The 20,726-nt window shown below is 40.6% G+C and overlaps 1 protein-coding gene across 1 annotated transcript in view; it reads right to left on the bottom strand.

Moving 5' to 3' along the window:
• The window catches only part of LOC123743785 (leucine-rich melanocyte differentiation-associated protein), a 384,937-nt gene extending 367,186 nt beyond the window's left edge, over nt 1–17,751 (bottom strand). The window contains exons 1-2 of the mRNA XM_082976693.1: nt 17,493–17,751; nt 13,769–13,869 (exon numbers count right to left, since the gene is read on the bottom strand). Of these exons, the coding sequence (XP_082832819.1) occupies nt 13,769–13,869; nt 17,493–17,534 (143 nt within the window). The 5' untranslated portion in view covers nt 17,535–17,751. The remainder of the gene's footprint in view (nt 1–13,768; nt 13,870–17,492) is intronic.
• Nucleotides 17,752–20,726: the final 2,975 nt, after the last annotated feature.

Below are 20,726 nucleotides of genomic sequence, written 5' to 3'. Positions count from 1 at the left end.
ATAAATGTAAAAAATCGTTTTCGAATAGTAATTTAGGGAATTGTAGCATTGTTACCCGGGACGCATTTGAGGGGAAAATAGTCAGTCAACATTACGCGCCGATGTAAAATGCTGTTTTTATATATAAATATGACCTTTATTGAACAAAAGAATGCATGCATTGTATAACATGATGTCCTAGGTGTATCATCTGATGAAGTTTGTAAAAGGTTAGTGCTGCATTTAGCTGTTTTTTGGTTATTTGTGATGCAAGTGGTTGGTCGGAAAATGGCTATGTTGCTGCTTTTTACGATGGACTCATCTAACATAATCTAATGATTTGCTTTTCCTGTAAAACCTTTTTGAAATCGGACGACGTGGGTCGATTCAGGAGAGGTGTATCTATAAAAAAAATAATAATAATAATATTTATTTTTTTTAAACATTATGATTTTTTTTAATGCTAATTGGCGATATGATTTTTCGCTGGATTTTGATCCCGCTAACGGGATCAGACGCTGAAGAGGTTTTAATAAGTACTGCATCTCCTCCTCATGGACTGCACCAGATTTGCCAGTTCTTGCTGTGAGATGTTACCCCACTTTTCCACCAAGGCACCTGCAAGTTCCCAGACATTTCTGTGTGGAATGGACCTAGCCCTCACCCTTCGTTCCAATAGGTCCCAGACGTGCTCAATGGGATTGAGATCTGGGCTCTTCGCTGGCCATGGCAGAACACTGACATTCCTGTCTTGCAGGAAATCACACACAGAATGAGCAGTATGGCTGGTGGCATCGTCATGCTGGAGGGTCATGTCAGCATGAGCCTGTAGGAAGGGTACCACATGAGGGAGGAGGATGTCTTCCCTGTAACGCACAGCGTTGAGATTGCCTGCAATGACAACAAGCTCAGTCCGATGATGTTGTGACACACCGCCCAGACCATGACGGACCCTCCACCTCCAAATCGATCCCGCTCCAGAGTACAGGCCTCTGTGTAACGCTTATTCCTTTGACCACCACCCCTGGTGAGACAAAACCGCAACTCGTCAGTGAAGTGCACTTTTTGCCAGTCCTGTCTGTTCCAGCGACGGCGGGTTTGTGCCCATGGGTGACGTTGTTGGCGGTGATGTCTGGTGAGTACCTGCCTTACAAGCCCTTAGGCCAGCCTCTCTCAGCCTATTGCGGTTTAACTCAGGCAGTTGTTGTTGCCATCCTGTACCTGTCCCGAGGACGATCCGCTGTCCGTCCTGTCTCCCTGTAGCGCTGTCTTACTCATCTTACAAAACGGACATTGCAATTTATTGCCCTGGCCATATCTGCAGTCCTCATGCCTCCTTGCAGCATGCCTAAGGCACGTTCACGCAGATGAGCAGGGACCTTGGGCATCTTTCTTTTGGTGTTTTTCAGTCAGTAGAAGTACCTCTTTAGTGTCCTACATTTTCATAACTGTGACCTTAATTGCCTAGCTTCTGTAAGCTGTTAGTGTCTTAACGACCGTTCCACAGGTGCATGTTCATTAATTGTTTATGGTTCATTGAACAAGCATGGGAAACAGTGTTTAAACCCTTTACAATTAAGATTTGTGAAGTTATTTGGATTTTTACGAATTATCTTTGAAAGACAGGGTCCTTTCTTTTTTTATTGCTTAGTTTATACATTTTAAAACACTTTAAATTGAACCTTTTATTTAAGTAGGCAAGTCAGTTAAGAACAAATTCTTATTTACAATGACGGCCTGCCGGGGAACAGTCAGTGGGTTAACTGTCTTGTTCAAGGGCAGAATGACAGCGTTTTACCCTGTCAACTCGGGGATTCGATCCAGCAACCTTTCGGTTACTGGCCCAAAGCTCTAACCACTAGGCTACCTGCCGCCCCAAATATATATACACAGTACCAGTCAAAAGTTTGGACACACCTATTCCAGGGTTTTTCTTTTCTTTTTACTTTTTTCTTCATTGTAGAATAATATTGAAGTCATCAAAACTATTAATTAACACATATGGAATCATGTAGAAACCAAAAAAGTGTTAAACAATTCTAAATATGTTTTAGATTCTTCAAGGTAGCCAGCCTTTGTCTTTATGACTGCTTTGCACACTCTTGGCATTCTCTCAACCAGCTTCATCTGGAATGTTTTTCCAACAGTCTTGAAGGAGTTTCCACATATGCTGAGCACTTGTTGGCTGCTGTTCCTTCACTCTGCAGTCCAACTCATCCCAAACCATCACAATTGGGTTGAGGTCAGGTGATTGTGGAAGCCAGGTCATCTGATGCAGCACTCCATCACTTTCCTTCTTGGTCAAATAGACCGTACACAGCCTGGAGGTGTGTTTTGGGTCATTGTCCTGTTGAAAAACAAATGGTAGGCTCACTAAGCGCAAACCAGATGGGAGGGCCTGTCTCTGCAGAATGCTGTGGTATCCATGCTGGTGCCTTGAAATCTAAACAAATCACAGGCAGTGTCACCAGCAAAGCATCCCCACACCATCACACTTTCTCCTCCATGCTTCACGGTGGGAACCACATATGCGGAGATCATCCATTCACCTACTCTGTGTCTCCCAAAGACACGGCGGTTGGAACCAAAAATCTCAAATTTGGACTCCTCAGACCAAAGGACAGATTTCCACTGGTCTAATGTCCATTGCTCGTGTTTCTTTGCCCAAGCAAGTGTCTTCTTCTTAATGGTGTCCTTTAGTAGTTGTTCTTTGCAGCAATTCGACCATGAAGGCCTGATCACACAGTCTCCTCTGAACAGTTGATGTTGAGATCTGTCTGTTACATGAACTCTGTGAAGCATTTATTTGGGCTCCAATCTGAGGTGCAGCTCACTCTATTGAACTTATCCTCTGCAGCAGAGGTAACTCTGGGTTTTCCTTTCCTGTGGCGGTCCTCATGAGAGCCAGATTCATCATAGCGCTTGATGGTGTTTGCGACTGCACTTCAAGAAACTTTCAAAGTTGTTGAAATGTTCCATATTGACTGACCTTCATGTCCTAAAGTAATGATGGACTGTCGTTTCTCTTTGCTTATTTGAGCTCTTCTTGCCATAATATGGACTTGGTCTTTTACCAAATAGGGCTATCTTCTGTATACCACCCCTACCTTGTCACAACACAACTGATTGGCTCAAACGCATTAAAGAAATTCCGCAATTAACTTTTAAAAAGGCGCGCCTGTTAATTGAAATGCATTCCTGGTGACTACCTCATGAAGCTGGTTGAGAGAATGCCAAGAGTGTCCAAAGCTGTCATTAAGGCATAGTTTGGCTACTGTGAAGAATCTCAATTGTAAAATATATTTTGATTTGTTTAAAACGTTTTGATTACTATATGATTCCATACGTGTTATTTCATAGTTTTGATGTCTTCACTATTATTCTAGAATGTAGAAAATAGTAAAAATAAAGAAAAACTCTTAAATGAGTAGGTGTGTCCAAACTTTTGACTGGTACTGTATATATTTTTACATTGAATGCAATATAGCCTATACTGGACCTATATGAATTATAGCTAATTTTGAAGCCCGTGATGTACCCTGAAAATTAATATGTAATCCTGTAAAGACACTTGTTTATTATAAAAAGCTAAAATGTTGATACAAAAACCTGTCTACCAAGTCATTGGTGGAATATTAGGTTTCTACATTATAAGAGCACTATTTACCTATTGAGATGCATTAAAATACACAAAAAATACATTGAAACATTACATTTGATCTCTAAAAAATAAATCAAGAATGTAAAGTAAAGTATTTTTGAACGTTCTGTACGTTTGGCGTTCTCAAACAATGGACTTTGACGTCAGTAGAGGAACCAGTCAAGCAACTGCAGCATATTTCTGTAGCAGAGGCCTTAGAAATAACCAGATAAAGGATTAATATTTTTTATTAAATCGATAGCCCATTGCCTAATACCAGAATGACGATGGGCCTGCCAATTCATTAATATAGGTATCTGATACTAGAAATAAAAATATTTCTTGAGGATCCACATATGATCAATGGCTTGCACTTCACATTTGCAACATTGATCATGCAATGCATGTGTTTAGTCTACAGCTAAATTGATGGCTTTTACCTACATATTTTTTGGGGGGATAATAATTACTGTTGAAATATGTATCATTAACTAATTTACTGGGACATGACAGCCAGCCAAAGGTAGGCTACCTCGTTTTGAACTACTTATTGCTAGTTATTGATTTATTGAAACAACCGTAGTAATAGTTGAAAGTTGGCTGTTGCGCTGGAAATGAGGAGAAAAGGCAATTAATTATATTCCAAGCGGCGCCCAGCCCATCAATCAGGGAATGGGACATTTCCATGTCCACCAGCTTTGCACAGTTTCTGTAATCATCATAACTGTATCTACAGTAGCTATTCATCACAGTAGCTAGCTAGCTAAACTAGCGAGTGCTTTTTAAACTTTTATTAGCAGTAGGCTAATGTATTGAGAGGTGGGAAATGCGCACACCATAGCTCCAGTGCCTGGTCCCATCTCTCTCTCTCTTCTCTCTCTCTCTTTCTCTCTTTCTCTCTCTGCCTTGTTCATGTGCTGTGCTGACCCTCCAATAATGGCTTGAATAATGGGCTAGTCCGAGGAGTTTCCTAGGCAGAAACCATTTTCTCTAGGGCACTTGTGAGCAACGGTACAGCGAAGCCTAATCATTACAACAAATATTAACTGGGTGTTTTATTTTTTATTGCTTCCATAATAAATTACCGGTCCCACAGCAAAATATTTGGGAGCATATGCGACCAAAATGGTCGCACTTTAGAGCCCTGAAGACGGCACAAACCAATCTGAAACCAGGCTATTGTTTCCCTACTTATTTCTCATACACCAGATGGGTGCTACGGGGGCTAGAGCTACACAGATTGTCCATGTGCATAGCTCTAATATACAGTTAATGTCTATATTCCACACTGGACATGGAAGCGTGTTACAGTATCTGTTGGAAGTTGACTGGAACAGGCCTAAAATTTTTATTTTTATTTATTTCACCTTTATTTAACCAGGTAGGCTAGTTGAGAACAAGTTCTCATTTACAACTGCGACCTGGACAAGATAATGCAAAGCAGTTCGACACATACAACAACACAGAGTTACACATGGGATAAACAAACATACAGTCAATAATACAGTAGAAAAAGTCTATATACAGTGTGTGCAAATGAGGTAGGATAAGGGAGGTAAGGCAATAAATAGGCCATGGTGGCAAAGTAATTACAATACAGCAATTAAACACTGGAATGGTAGATGTGCAGAAGATGAATGTGCAAGTAGAGATGCTGGGGTGCAAAGGAGCAAGATAAATAAATAAGTAAATACAGTATGGGGATGGGGTAGTTAGATGGGCTATTTACAGATGGGCTGTGTACAGGTGCAATGATCTGTGAGCTGCTCTGACAGCTGGTGCTTAAAGCTAGTGAGGGAGATATGAGTCTCCAGCTTCAGAGATTTTTTTTTTTAGTTCGTTCCAGTCATTGGCAGCAGAGAACTAGAAGGAAAGGCGGCCAAAGGAAGAATTGGCTTTGGGGGTGACCAGTGAGATATAGCTGCTGGAGCGCGTGCTACGGGTGGGTGCTGCTATGGTGACCAGTGAGCTGAGATAAGGCGAGGCTTTACCTAGCAGAGACTTGTAGATGACCTGGAGCCAGTGGGTTTGGCAGCGAGTATGAAGCAAGGGCCAGCCAACGAGAGCGTACAGGTCGCAGTGGTGGGTAGTATATGGGGCTTTGGTGACTAAACGGATGGCACTGTGATAGACTGCATCCAATTTGTTGAGTAGGGTGTTGGAGGCTATTTTGTAAATGACATCGCCAAAGTTGAGGATCGGTGGATGGTCAGTTTTACGAGGGTATGTTTGGCAGCATGAGTGAAGGATGCTTTGTTACGGAATAGGAAGCCGATTCTAGATTTAATTTTGGATTGGAGATGCTTAATGTGAGTCTTGAAGGAGAGCTTACAGTCTAACCAGACACCTAGGTATTTGTAGTTGTCCACATATTCTAAGTCAGAACCGTCCAGAGTAGTGATGCTAGACGGGTAGGCTGGTGCGGGCAGCGATCGGTTGAAGAGCATGCATTTAGTTTTACTTGTATTTAAGAGCAGTTGGAGGCCACGGAAGGAGAGTTGTATGGCATTGAAGCTCGTCTGGAGATTTGTTAACACAGTGTCCAAAGAAGGGCCAGAGGTATACAGAATGGTGTCGTCTGCGTAGAGGTGCATCAGAGAATCACCAGCAGCAAAAGCGACATCATTGATTTATACAGAGAAGAGAGTTGGCCCGAGAATTGAACACTGTGGCACCCCCATAGAGTCTGCCAGAGGTCCGGACAACAGGCCCTCCGATTTGACACACTGAACTCTATCAGAGAAGTAGTTGGTGAACCAGGCGAGACAATCATTTGAGAAACCAAGGCTGTTGAGTCTGCCGATATGAATGTGGTGATAGACAGATTTGAAAGCCTTGGCAAGGTCGATGAATATGGCTGCACAGTAATGTCTCTTATCGATGGCGGTTACGATATCGTTTAGGACCTTGAGCATGGCTGAGGTGCACCCATGACCAGCTCTGAAACCAGATTGCATAGCGAAGAAAGTACGGTGGGATTCGAAATGGTCGGTAATCTGTTTGTTAACCTGTTGGGGCTATTGAGAATTTTGAAAAAAATATGTGCCCATGTTTAACTGCCTCCTACACCAACTCAGAAGCTAGGATATGCATATTATTAACAGATTTGGATAGAAAACACTCTGAATTTTCTAAAACTGTTTGAATGGTGTCTATAAGTATAACAGAACTCATATGGCAGTCAAAACCCTGAGACAAATTCTTACAGGAAGTGGATATCTGATGTGTTGAATTACTTTTAAGCCTATGCCATTGAAACACACAGGGACTTATTAATCATTGAGCACTTCCTACGCCATCCACTAGATGTCACCAGTCTTTACAAAGTTGTTTGAGTCTTCTACTGTGAAAACTGACCGAACAAGAGACTTGGAAAGTTGGTCATAAGCGGATGGCCTATACTACTCTGGCGCGCGAGTGCATGTTTGGGTACTCTCGTTCCAATACGTTTTAAAAAGAGAATGCAATCGTCCGCCTTGAATATTATTGAAGTTCCCTCTTTGGTGAAGACAAGTCCGGCGGGCGACGTTCATGTTTTTGAGTAGCCTACAGGACGCGCTAACAACACGGAGCTTTTTGGACATAAATTATGAGCTTTTTCAAACAGAACTACATTTGTTATGGACCTGGGATTCCTGGAAGTGCCTTATGATGAAGATAATCAAAGGTAAGGGAATATTTACATAGTATTTTTGAGTTTAGATCTCTCCAACATGGCGCCTAGTCTGTATCGCCAAGCCTATTTTTCTGAGCACAGGACCTCGTTTATTGCAAAGTGTGATTTCCCAGTAAAGTTATTTTAAAATCTGGCAATGCGGTTGCGTTCACGAGATGTTAATCTATAATTCTTTGAATGACAATATAATATTTTACCAATGGTTTCGAATAGTAATTATTTAATTTGTTGTGCTGATTGACTGGCGGTATTGGAGGGAAAATATTTTCTCAACATCAACGCCATTGTAAAATGCTGTTTTTGGATATAAATATGAACTTGATAGAACAAAAAATGCATGTATTGTCTAACATAATGTCCTAGGAGTGTCATCTGATGAAGATTATCAAAGGTTAGTGCATAATTTTAGCTGGTTTTCTGCTTTTGGTGACGCCTGTCTTTGCATTGACAAAACATTACACACAGCTATTTTCAATGTACTGTCCTAACATAATCTAACTTTATGCTTTCGCCGTAAAGCCTTTTTGAAATCGGACAACGTGGTTAGATTAAGGAGATGTTTATCTTTCAAAGGGTGTAAGATAGTTGTATGTTTGAGAAATTTGAATTATGACATGTAATTGTTTTCAAATTTGGCGCTCTTGATATTTCACCTGCTGTTGATAGGGTGTACCAGGGGTGGGATGCTTCCCACCTAGCCTATAGAAGTTAATTCAGCTGGTGGCCACACCAGATACTGACTGTTACTTTTGATTTTGACCCCCACTTTGTTCAGGGACACATTATTCCATTTCTGTTAGTCACATGTCTGTGGAACTTGTTCTGTTTATGTCTCAGTTGTTAAATCTTGGTATGTTAATACAAATATTTACACATGTTAAGTTTGATGAAAATAAACGGAGTTGACAGTGAGAGGACGTTTCTTTTTTTGCTGAATGTATTTGCTAAGAGCTGGCAGAAAGCTGGTAGGTCTGCTGTTAGAACCAGTAAAGGCCGCTTTACCACTGTTGGCTAGCGGAATGACTTTGGCTTCCCTCCAGGCCTGAGGACAAACACCTTCCTCTAGACTCAGATTAAAGATATGACAGATAGGAGTGGCCATAGAGTCAGCTACCATCCTCAGTAGCTTTCCATCTAAGTTGTCAGTGCCAGGAGGTTTGTCATTGAGCGATAACAATAATGTTTCACCTCTTCCACACTAACTTTACAAAATGCAAACTTCATGATTTGTTTTTTATGCATGAATACGATGTCTCACTGTTCGTTGTTGGGATTTCCTGCCTAAGTTTGTCCACTTTGTCAATGAAGAAATCATTCAAATAATTGGCAACATCAAATGATTTTGTAATGCCATCTGATTCGATGAAAGATGGAGTTTAATTTGGCTTTCTGCCCATAATTTATTTTAAAGTACTCCAGAGTTTTTTTCTCCATCATTCTTTATATCATTGATCTTGGCTTCATAATACCGTTTCTTCTTCTTTTTGTTGAGTTTAGTCACATATTTTCTCAATTTGCAGTAAGTAAGCCAGTCAGACGTGCAGTGACTTATTAGACACTCCTTTTTTCCCATCTCTTTCCTCATCAATCCATGGAACCTTAACAGTTAAGTCAATTTCTTAACAGGTGCATGTTTATCAATTATGGGAAGAAACAATTTCATAAATTCATCAAGTGCAGCGTCTGGATGATCCTTATTAATCACATCAGACCAACAAATATTTGTAACATCATCCACATAAGAGTCACAGCAAAATCTTTTCTATGATCTCTTTTACAATATTTTAGGCCCAGCTTTTGGAACTTTGGCTTTCCTGGATATAGCCACTATATTGTGATCCCTGCATCCAATGGGTACAGATACAGCTTTAGAAGACAGTTCTACAGTATTAGTAAAAATGTGATCAATTCATGTGGAATATCTTGTTCCTGTAGTGTTTGTAAAAACCAGATTACAGGCACTAGTTCAAGTGAATGGTGGACAGCTTTTTATTTAACCTTTACTTAACTAGGCAAGTCAGTTAAGAATGAATTGTTATTTTCAATGACGGCCTGTTCAGGGGCAGAACAACAGATTTGTACCTTGTCAGCTCGGGGATTTGAACTTGCAACCTTTCGGTTACTAGTCCAACGCTCTAACCACTACCGTACCCTGCTGCCCAGCTTGATGAAACTCAGTCAATATTTAGGTCCCCAACGAAAGTAGACCTCTCTGTTTACATCACATACACTATCAAGCATTTCATTCACATTATTTAGATACTGACTGTTAGCACTTGGTGGCCTATGGCAACAGCCCAAAATAATAGTATTTAGATGAGGCAGGTGAACCTGTAACCAAAGCACTACAATAACACTTGACATGAGATCTTCTCTAAGCATTACAGGGATATGGCTCTGAATATATATATAAATATATATATATTGTTGCTATATATATAGCAACACCTCCCCAAAAGCATTTCTGTCTTTTTTATAGATGTTATACCTTGTTATTGCTACTGCTGTATCATTAAAGGAATTATCCATGCGAGTCTCAGAAATGGCTAATATATGAATGTTATCTGATGTTATCAAGTTATTGATTTCATGAACCTTATCTAATAGGAATTTGTTCTTAACCTAGTTAAATAAAAACAAACATTTCTAAGGCTACATATATTAATATGGGCTATTTCAGCCCTTTCCTGGGTAGCTTCTCAGAGATAGACTTAACTTGGAAAAGAACAAACAAAGCAAGTGAAAAGAAAACATTCAGCAGTCCATTAATCAGTTGGTGTGTGTAAGTGTGCGTGTGCTGTGAGGTTGAAGCTTCAAACCCATAGGCTTGGGTTTGCATAAAAAGGTTGGATGGAGACCTGGTTTCTAACATGAACTATTTGCAAGACTGACATCCCAGCTCATAAAGTTATGCAAATAACTAAAAAATGCTACTCACAGTTTGTTGCACACACAAAACAAATATTCGACAGCAAAGATCTTGATCCAGGAGGGGATTCTCTGCTGTTACCAAGAGAAGCTTGATTTAGCAAGAAGCTAACCACTTAGCTAGATAACTAGCTACTAAATTAGCAAACCAAATGCACAACTGCATTTAGCACATTTTATACAGTTTACTTAATAATTATACAATATCTAGCTGGAACAGATTTAGTTGTGAATTCCATACTGTAACTAGATCACCTGGTGCCTGCTGCACAACAGTGAGTGACTCACAAGGCGCCGGTCTCTTGTCATTGGGTGCTTGTAAACAAACACCATGTGACTGGTGCATACTGGTAAGCTTCATAATGAAAAAGAATGTGGCAGGTGAAATGAAGTACACGACATGCTTCATCTCCTAATGTATTGCACAAGTTGACTGCAGGTATTTATTTAAAAAGAAGCTAAAAATATTCACATTTCTTTAAGAAAATTCAAAGAAATAGGTATTGACGGTACTGAAAAACTATCCCAAGGCTACTTCCAAATACCCCAGTATACCGCCCAAGCCTACTAAGATATTATTAAAGATTAAGCTGATCGAAAAATAATGTCATCAGCTTTTGAATGACAACATATTTACTAAAACATTTAGCCTACTAATTGTTAATTGTGTAATAACAACTCAACACCCAACAAAGAAACACCCTATGACAAACCAGTCTAACACTATTACATACATTGAAGAAGTATGCAGTTTACAAATTCTACCACATTGCCTTTGTTTCACATTCAAGGGGGGCAATCATGTCTGAAACATTCAGAGTTTGACACCCTCAGCGAATGAAAAGGCAGGCAAATCAAACTCCAGTCAAGGCAACGCTCGTTTTCCAATCGCTGCGGTTCATTAGGAATATTAATGCTCCGATAAGCACACATTTATTCATGAAACACTGGGCAGGGGCACGGGACTTAGCAATTATTCATGTGACAGGACTCGGGCACAAAGTGAATCAATTAAACAAGAAGAATCCACATTTCCAGCACAGATAACTGCCTTAAGACGACGACAATTTTCGACGACGTGACAAAAAGAGCCTCCATTCAGACTCTTTCAAGGCCCTGACAGGTCAAGAAAGGGTTTTTGAAACAAAAGCACCTTCTAACCATCCTCTCTCCTCTTTTAGTTGTCAGATCAATTTTGCCAGTCCTGCTGCTGAGATGACTGAGACAGCACCCCCCCCCCCCCTCCCCCCAGTCCATCCCTCTGAACCAGCTGCCACAAGGTGATTCTTCAGGTCCTGTCAGAAGGGTCTTTTATTTTATTTGGCCCCTGCATTAACATGTCACATTTATTGATCAGTCCTTTTATCCGGCCACAGCTTGGTACCAGCCAACCCATCTCTCTGCTGCTCTGAGTGTCTCACAAATGGCACCCTATTCCCTATATAGTGCTCCTATTTAGTAAATAGGGTGCCATTTGGTAGGCAGCTTGATGCTCTCACATGGTCTTTGATGTCCCTATGACATGCCAAACCACATAATGCACATAATGTGAACATTTTAAATTGCACTTAATGCAGATATGGCAAAGATGTTGCTCCTCTCACATCTATGACAGGTAGCTAACTCTACCAGCTCTCGCAGTCTCACGTCAGAATTAGATCAATCCATGTTTCTCAAATTTAGTGGGAGGAGGAACTTAACATTTAAATAACTGATAACATGGATGAACATGTTACGACTGAATTAAGCTCTACCAACTCAAGGTCTTGGTAAGAATTCTGTTGGAAGAATGTTATACGTGTCTTCATAACACCTAAACTGAAATCAAAACACACTGGCTCCCAACACCCATTTTGGAGAGAATGCGGGCTATCAACGGCGGATCACTCACATATTTTTTGGTCCCGCCCTGCTATTGAATCTTACTGGGGAGAAATAAGATCTAACATTGGAAAAATAATGGGTTTTGACATGGAACAAAACATTCCTTTTTTGTATTTTGGTGAAATACCTGATAACTTACACAATAGAGACAAGTACCTGCTGGAGGACCTACTGACAGCACCGTGACACAATGTGTAGACATTACATATAGTATATTAAATAAATACACTATATGGAGCGTATGACCTTTCCTTTAAGAACACGAGGCCAAAAATACTGGGGAAAATGGGTTTCCTACCTGAAAATTGTCCAATTCAAAAGATTGTTACTGTAACTAATCTGACGTACATGAAAAGAAGGTATATCAAAAAATAAAAGTTGAAGTTGTTCCAAATGTGTTAAAAGTTAACTTTAACCATTAACTCCAAATGTTTAAGGTTAAGTTCAGGCTGATGCTTATCCCCATCCGCAATACCCGTCCACAACGCCCTAGCAAAACCGAAACCTACTTTAAGGACGTCGAATACAGACTTGTATGAGTTGAATGTGCTAGTTTCCGATTTAATGACAATGCCAGCCAGGCACAATGTAAATTCAAAAATGAAAATTTGAAAATCATAATGCCTGGCACTAAAACTGAACCTTTTAGAAAGAACGGAGTGAGTTATGTCTAAAGAGGGTCTCCATGGTCTCCAATGGGCACATTGGGATCTTTCCATCTTAATCCATATAGGATATAAGATATATTGATATATGGTGGCAGCATGACTTTAAATAGTACAGGACATACACTGAACAAAAATATAAATACAACATGTAAAGTGTTGGTACCATGTTTCATGAGCTGAAATAAAAGATTCCAGACATTTTCCATACTCACCAAAAGCATATTTCTCTAAAATGTGGTGCACAAATTTGTTTACATCCCTGTTAGTGAACATTTCTCTTTTGCCAAGATAATCCATCCACCTGACTGGTGTGGCATATCAAGAAGTTGATTAAACAGCATAATCATTACACAGTTGCACCTTGTGCTGGGGACAATAAAAGGACACTTTAAATGAGCAGTTGGTCACACAACACAATGCCACAGATGTCTCAAGGTTTGAGGTAGCATGCAATTGGGGGGGGGGGGGGGCTGTAATAAAGCCCCTTTGTGGGAAAAAAAACGTATTCTGATTGGCTGGGCCTGGCTCCCCAGTGGGTGGATCTGGCTCCCAAGAGGGTAGGCCTATACCATCCCAGGCCCACCCATGGCTGAGCCTCTGTCCAGTCATGTGAAATCCATAGATTAGGGCCCCATTTATTTATTTATTTTAAATCTTTGAAATTGTTGCATGCTGCGTGTATATTGTTGTTCAGTATATATGCATATAATAATTTATAAAGACTTATTAATGAAGGAAATTATTACATAGTGGTATCTTCCTTAAAAATGCACTACACAGAAATTGCTTGGGAACAGATCTACCACTTCTTAGACTTGCTTTCAACAGGAATGAAAAATCTATAACTCACATTTCTATGTGAATTTCGTCGGGTCGCCCAAAACGTTTTATGTTGTAACTTTAATAAGAGATGTGACCTACCACAAAGCATCAGCCTCAAGGCAACACTGTGTCCATGATAGTATTCACGACTCATCTCAGCTCATCTCCTACCTTAGCTGATTGAAGCTGAGATCTAGCCGTCTTGTCAAGAGTCCATATCTTTCTCCAAGGAACTCTGGGATGTCCTTACAGTCATGTCCAATATAGGAAACCTGTAGATCAACCACAGAGAGATGCACCGTATTTAAATGAATACACAGCATGTAAATGAATAGATTACAGCAGGGAGAGACTGGAACCAGAAATCGGCCAGGGCATTTCTAACACACAATCCCATTTTTTCCCTTGACAACACGGGCCCATTTTTTCCCCCTTGAAGACCCCATTATTAGTAAAATAATGATTATTGTGTGCAAAAAAACAACATTTTCTAAAGGCGCACTGGGCTAAAGATGGACAAGCCCATCTGGCATCTGCACAAATTGCCCTGTGGCCAGTCCGTTTCTGGGTTAAAGTGAGTAAGAGTAGCCTAAATAGCCTATGGTGGAGTGCATGTGTGTGTAAGCTTATGGAGCACAGTAGGTGGTGTATATAGTGAGTGGTTTACCTTGTTTGTGACCTGAGGTAGGGTTGGGTAGGGCTATCCAGACTTTCATACCGTCATACAGCTTCTGTACCATACCGGGGTATACAGTATTACTGAATATGCACACACGGGGCACTATTTGACGCACAAAACAATTTAGGCAACATGGATCTTAATTCAGGAGGGGATTGCATGTCTCTGCTGTCACCAGAAGCTTGATCTTGACAACTAGCCACTTAGCTAGCAAATTAGCAAACCAAATGCATAGCTGGAGCCCTGAGCTGGATTTATTTGACACATCTTAGATTTTTGATAGTTATACATAACTTATAGTTAGTTATAAGCAGTGGTGTAGAAAACATCCCCGCAGCCCCTGCAAGGCGGGGGTCCCCCCACCACAAAAAAATAAAAAAGAATAATCATACTGTCTGTATTTTAAATAACCTGGTATATGGTATATCGCCCAAGCCTAACCTGAGGACTTGTAAAACATATGACACGAAAAACCGCATGTTCTCTATCAGACACACATCCAATTATATTAGACAGTGAAGGTCTTTTCATTCATTTGATTGCTAGGTATGATACTTGGTAAGTTACATTGTCACTTTCATTTAAACATGCTCTGTAACGTTTCAGGTACAGTTGCAGGATAATGACTCTGTACACACCTGCCATGTGTACACAACTGTGTTCAGCTTCAACACATTGATAAAAACTCTGAGTAGGTTATAAAACCATGTCTGTGCAGCTGCTGTGACACGATTTCATACTTTTTAAAATTAGTTGCATCATACCACTACAGTTGCGCAGGAGTTCTCTTTATTTGTGTCACATGACAGTAGCATAGCAAATTGTAGCCCTTCTCATGACTCCACGTCCATTTTGATTCGCTGAGGGGGAGCTACGATGCTGAACCGAAGCTCATTCTAAACGTTGATACGCCTCTTTTGTGATACGGTTTTGGAAACATTTGAAACAACCTTCATATCAGCGAGAAATAATTTTCAAAAAACAAAAGTTTACATTTCTACACACCTTTATAGGGTTAAGCCTTCTGCATGCTTCGGGTTCGGCTGGCGCCTAGCCGAACTCAGCTAAGCGAACCAAACGTGTATCCACACACTCCCTTAAAAAGTCATTTGCTTGAAAAACAAGAAAAAAGCGGGAATAGTATTGTTTGCCCATCTTGAGATGCCGTAGCCAGTATACACTTCCTCAAAATAGTCAGAATTAATCTAAGATAACTCAAGAAATGAGTCATTAATTTTGATGTTTTTGCCGAGGAGATCTTAGTCACGCAATTTTACATTAACTAAGATGTTTGGTGCAGTATTTGTCAAGGGAAAAAGTTTGAATGAAAACTATTCGTCTTTTGCTGAATGGCAACAAACACTTAATTGAAGAATTCCTACAGTTGACCAATCAAATATCAAAGGGCGTAAACTTCAGCCTCTGAACTTCGGCTTGCCTTGTGAATTTTTTTGGTGTGCACGAACAGCCTTTAGGAAGAGTTTGAATTATACTGTGACATTCAGGGGGTTCTCTATTTTTTCATGGTACGAAATTGTTTGATGGGCCTAATAGTAAAGACATGTCATTTAACTGTAAAAATGTATTACCTTAGGGGCCTCCTGAGTGGTGCAGCGGTCTAAGGCACTGCATCGCAGTGCTAGTGCATCGCAGTGCTAGAGTCACTACAGTCGCAGTGCTAGAGTCACGAACCCAAGTCAGGTTCGACTCGGGTTCGATCCCAGGCTGTGTCGCAGCCGGCCATGACCGGGAGACCCATGAGCCGGCGCACAGTTGGCCCAGCGTCGTCCAGGGTAGGGGAGGGTTTGGCCGGCTGGGATGTCCTTGTCCCATCGCGCTCTAGCGACTCCTTGTGGTGGGCCGGGTGCATGCACGCTGACTTTGGTCGCCAGCTGTTCGTCGTTTCCTCCGACACACTGGTGCGGCTGGCTCCCGGGATTAAGTGAAGAGTGTGTCAAGAAGCAGTGCAGCTTGGCGCGGTCGTGTCTCGGAGGATGCATGGCTCCCGACCTTCGCCTTTCCTGAGTCTGTACGGGAGTTGCAGCGATGGGACAAGACTAACTACAAATTGGATATCACGAAAACGGGTTAAAAAAAAGTAGCACCTTCAATGTGGCATGAACACAGTCAGTCATGATGTTTCTGATTGTCAAACAAATCACTTCAAAAAGTAGGCTACCTGCACATGTTAATTCATTCCAGCATCCATGCAGTGCACTGTGCACACACCCATTTGATATATGGAAAGATAAATCTGTTACAAAACACCAAAAAGTGTAATGACATTTGCAGATTGTCATTAGGTCTACACTCTTGAAGCTTGAATTAATTGATGTGTCTCGCTGACAATAGGACCTTTTTGTAGAAAGAAAAGTCAGGACACCTGAAAAGGGTGTAAAAATACAAGACCGACCCAGGATGACAAGTGCAGCCACATGAAATTAAAATGGTTTAAACCATGACACTGAGGTGGGAGTGTTCTTTTCATTTGGAATAAGCTTTGATTTCCATATTTACCACCATAGCAGTAGACTACAAATTGCATTTTAAACAAATAGGTATATGGTTAAATTAGCATTATTTAGAGACCCCCAAAGTTAGCCTTTTGTTGAATTTAGGTGGTCTCATCTCTCATCAATTGGTTACAAACGTAATAAGAGCAGTAAAAATAAATGCTTTGTCATACCCGTGGTATAAAGTCTGATATACCACGGCTGTCAGCCAATCATTAGCTATATAGCATGCCGAACACCTGTGTTTAACAGAACGACGCCAAAAACGTGTTGAACTGAAAAGTAGCCTACTGTCGGTTGAAATTGTGTTAAAGCCGGTTAAAACAGTGTACGTGTATATTTAGCATTTTTGAAATTATTTTGCTGTGATATAAAAGTAGAGGGCATAACGTTTCTAGAACCGTACCGCATTTGAGAATCGATTTACGTATTTGGCTGTTTTGTTTGCCAGAGACAGTTTGCCTCTGAACGTAACATAAGGTCCTTGGACGTTAAGGGTACGCTCGCAGTAGGCTACATTCTTGGGCTATGCATAACGGAGGCAATGCAGCATAGGCTACCAAAAAAACACGGAAAACACAAAAGCAACATACACTCTGAACGACATACACTGACAACTATCCGACTGTATGGCTTACTATTCGTTTTAAATATCACATACAAGAGACATGAAAACTTTGTATTTGAAATAATTCACACTTACTTGAGTTCCATTCATTGACACCATAGAGTCGCTCCAAGCCATAACTATCTGATGATGACAATTCAGTGACTATAGGCTACCTCTACCAAATAACCTAACTATCGGAATGGAACTGGCACAGATCCTCTTGTTTAAAATAAACTTTACTTTCATTAGTTTTCCAAAATGTCACTGTTTTGGTTGGTGATTTGCACTACTTGATGTGTCTAATTTACTACTTCCGCATGATTCCTCCGAATCAGCAGACCCAATACGGAAACGGGCTAATACTGAAATTATGGGCCGTCGGTAGTTACCACAGTCACAAAGTCATAACTATGTCTAAACCCTGCCTGCTTGTACAATTTCTCTTCTAACGCTAACCTTAACCACCCTGCCAACCTTATGACTAACCGTAACCTTCATTTGAGACCAAAAAGCACATTTTTGTTTTCATAGATTTGTACAATATGCTATAAACTTTTTTGTAAAAATGACTTTGTGGATGTGGTAACTAGTGACAAACGAAATTATGACAGCATGCGCTTGGTTGTCATTAGTTACCACAGCGTCAAAATTGGCTGGCCTATCGTAAACATTCATCAAGACAAATGTAAGGTTATGGTTAGGCAAAGGTTTTGCAGTGTGGTTAAGGTAAGGTTTACATTCAGATTTTAGTAAGATACATTTGAGAAAAACGGCGATACATAAATATGACTTTGTGGCTGCGGTAACTCCGTTGTGTTTTCAACTTCTACTGGAGAGCTCAAAACTAGGACGTGTACTTGTGAAGATTTTAAGAGTTAAATAATGGCTAAATAAAATATTAAAAGTTCTCATCAGAATCACCAGACAGCATGTAGCCTGGGAGTTTAGAGATTACATTTTGAAGAAGAACGCATCTGGAACAGGTGGAGGTGATTGATAGAATCAAAACACTGTACGCCTAATCCATTCACATCAGTACAATCCTATAGGAAATCATCAGTGTTGTAGATTACAAAACTTGCTCCAAAGCGACATATGGGATTTACAGTTACTTGATAAGTGTTTTTGCTTGCTTGGTGTTTACTGGGGCAGACACGGCGCCAGAACGAATAACTTGGAAGGGCATTTGAATTCCATAGTCTGGCCCGTTTTTTCACGGGATCTCCTATGTGTGCACGCGCTTTTGCGTTAACCCCTTTTTTTTAATGGGTGTAATAGTAAAGACCATAGACAGCTCGTGTGTTTCAAGTGTGGGGAAGCTTACAATTTATCCTAGAATTTCTACCGATCTGCGTGCCAGTTATGATTATTTTTATATGCACATTTTCATGGAACAGTTTCATTTCAATAAACATGTTTCCGTTTCTCAAAATCATTGTCACGTGGTTAATCATATAAATCTAAAGTAAAATTCAAAAAATCTAAAGATTAAAATTAGACTATGGAAAGAGCACTAGCCTCTGCCATACTGACACGTTGATACACTTGTGATTTGATCCATTAGAGGCTAAAGAAATGAGAGCATAGAACTCAGAGATAGCCTATAACTTCCATTATCAACTAAGTAAAATGCATAGGCCTAAAGCCGACAAATAAAAACAGTATATTCTGATGAAAATTCCCGTTATGTCAATCTTTCTATCTGTCTTGACTTGAGCTATTGTTAGTGACGTTCAACATTGTATCAAATCATCACAGGGTCCAGCCAGAAGCTGTCGCTAACTTGCAACATGTTATCAACTAGCCTATTCCGGGCTCTCAAAGTTTCCCCCGCCAGTGAGCTCGGGAACGAAAGCTGTTTTTTATGACGTTTCCACTGGATATATGGGATCATCAGATCATGATATTGTGTGCTCTTTCACACCGAGACTTGGTGATTATCAAGACCGGGATTGTTGGAAAGATTTTTCAAATACGGAGGAACTATCATTCCAAATGTATGTTAAAAAAATATACGTGTTTGAAGCGAAGAAAAAATGTGTGGTGTATGTGCTGAGTTAAGACAATCAGAAATAAGACATTGACAAAATGGGCACTTATATGCATGCATTCTGGAGAGAGACGCACCATATCTTCGCCACACATCCCTCCCCTTCTTGTTGATGCAAAAGTTTGAATTATACTCAAGACACATTATCTTCACACATATTTTAGATGCTTTTCAATGACAGCCGCAACTCAATCAGCTAGACCTATTGCCACGCAAACACACTTGTGATTTGAAACAATCCACAGCAAATTGTTTTAAATACGCGAATGATCCTCTGTGGCTAAGTCATGCTCCCTGGTGAAGTATTTTAATGATTTTATTTAGACAGGAGTAATTATATAATTTTGGCGAAACATCAATTTACTTTAGGACAATCCACCATCCTAACAGTGCACTGTGCACCCGCCAACTTTCCTATCCAATTCGCAAGAGGCTGAAACCAGAGAGCTGTATATAATGATGAGATGCTCATGTCTCCGCCCTAACAATAGGAGTCTTTGTCCCAACGGCGGGAAGGCAGGATAAAAACTTAGGTCTGCATATTATTCCCATAGAAACGCATTGGGTTTACACTGGACATATTTTGAGCCCTCTCGCTTCGCCTCTTCCTCTCTGCTGAAACTATATTTCCGGAGAAAGCAACAGAGCGAGCAAAACAGCGCCCCTCTTATGGAGCCCATGTAACTGATGCTGTCTGGCCAGAAATAGTATGACATGCCATACTCTTGGTCCAGACAGCATCAGATGCATGGTCAACACATACTGAAACAGAGGGGGTTGTTTCGCTCGCTCGGATGCTTTAGCTGAGATTGAGTCGGCTTTCTTTCGACGCGGGACCCGGTCAAATAAATGATCAATATTTCAGTATTTTATTTGGACGGGCAAGGAGATACGGTAGTTCGGGCAAAGCCCCTAAGCCTCGTCCATAACGCCGGCCCTGTACTGGGGTCAATTGGTATCAGCTGGTAGCCTGATTCGGCAGCAGTTGTGATAAATGAATTAAACTGTTTGAAGTAGGCTATATGCTTTACCTGAAACTAGGTTTGTCCACCACATATTATCTAAATGTTCTATAATTATAAGATGAATAGCTTAGAGATATAGCTGGGAATTGTGACAGCCTACCATGCATTACTGAAGCCACATATTAGTACACATTATCTATGTATGCCTACCTAAAGACCATGGTGATTGCCTACGGAGCTGTGAAGGGAACGGCACCTCCATACCTTCAGGCTCTGATCAGGCCCTACACCCAAACAAGGGCACTGCGTTCA

This window comes from Salmo salar, chromosome 01 (assembly GCF_965601325.2).
Source record: "Salmo salar chromosome 01, fSalSal1, whole genome shotgun sequence".
Taxonomy (NCBI): domain Eukaryota; kingdom Metazoa; phylum Chordata; class Actinopteri; order Salmoniformes; family Salmonidae; genus Salmo; species Salmo salar.
This window is presented reverse-complemented; position numbering and strand designations above follow the sequence as displayed.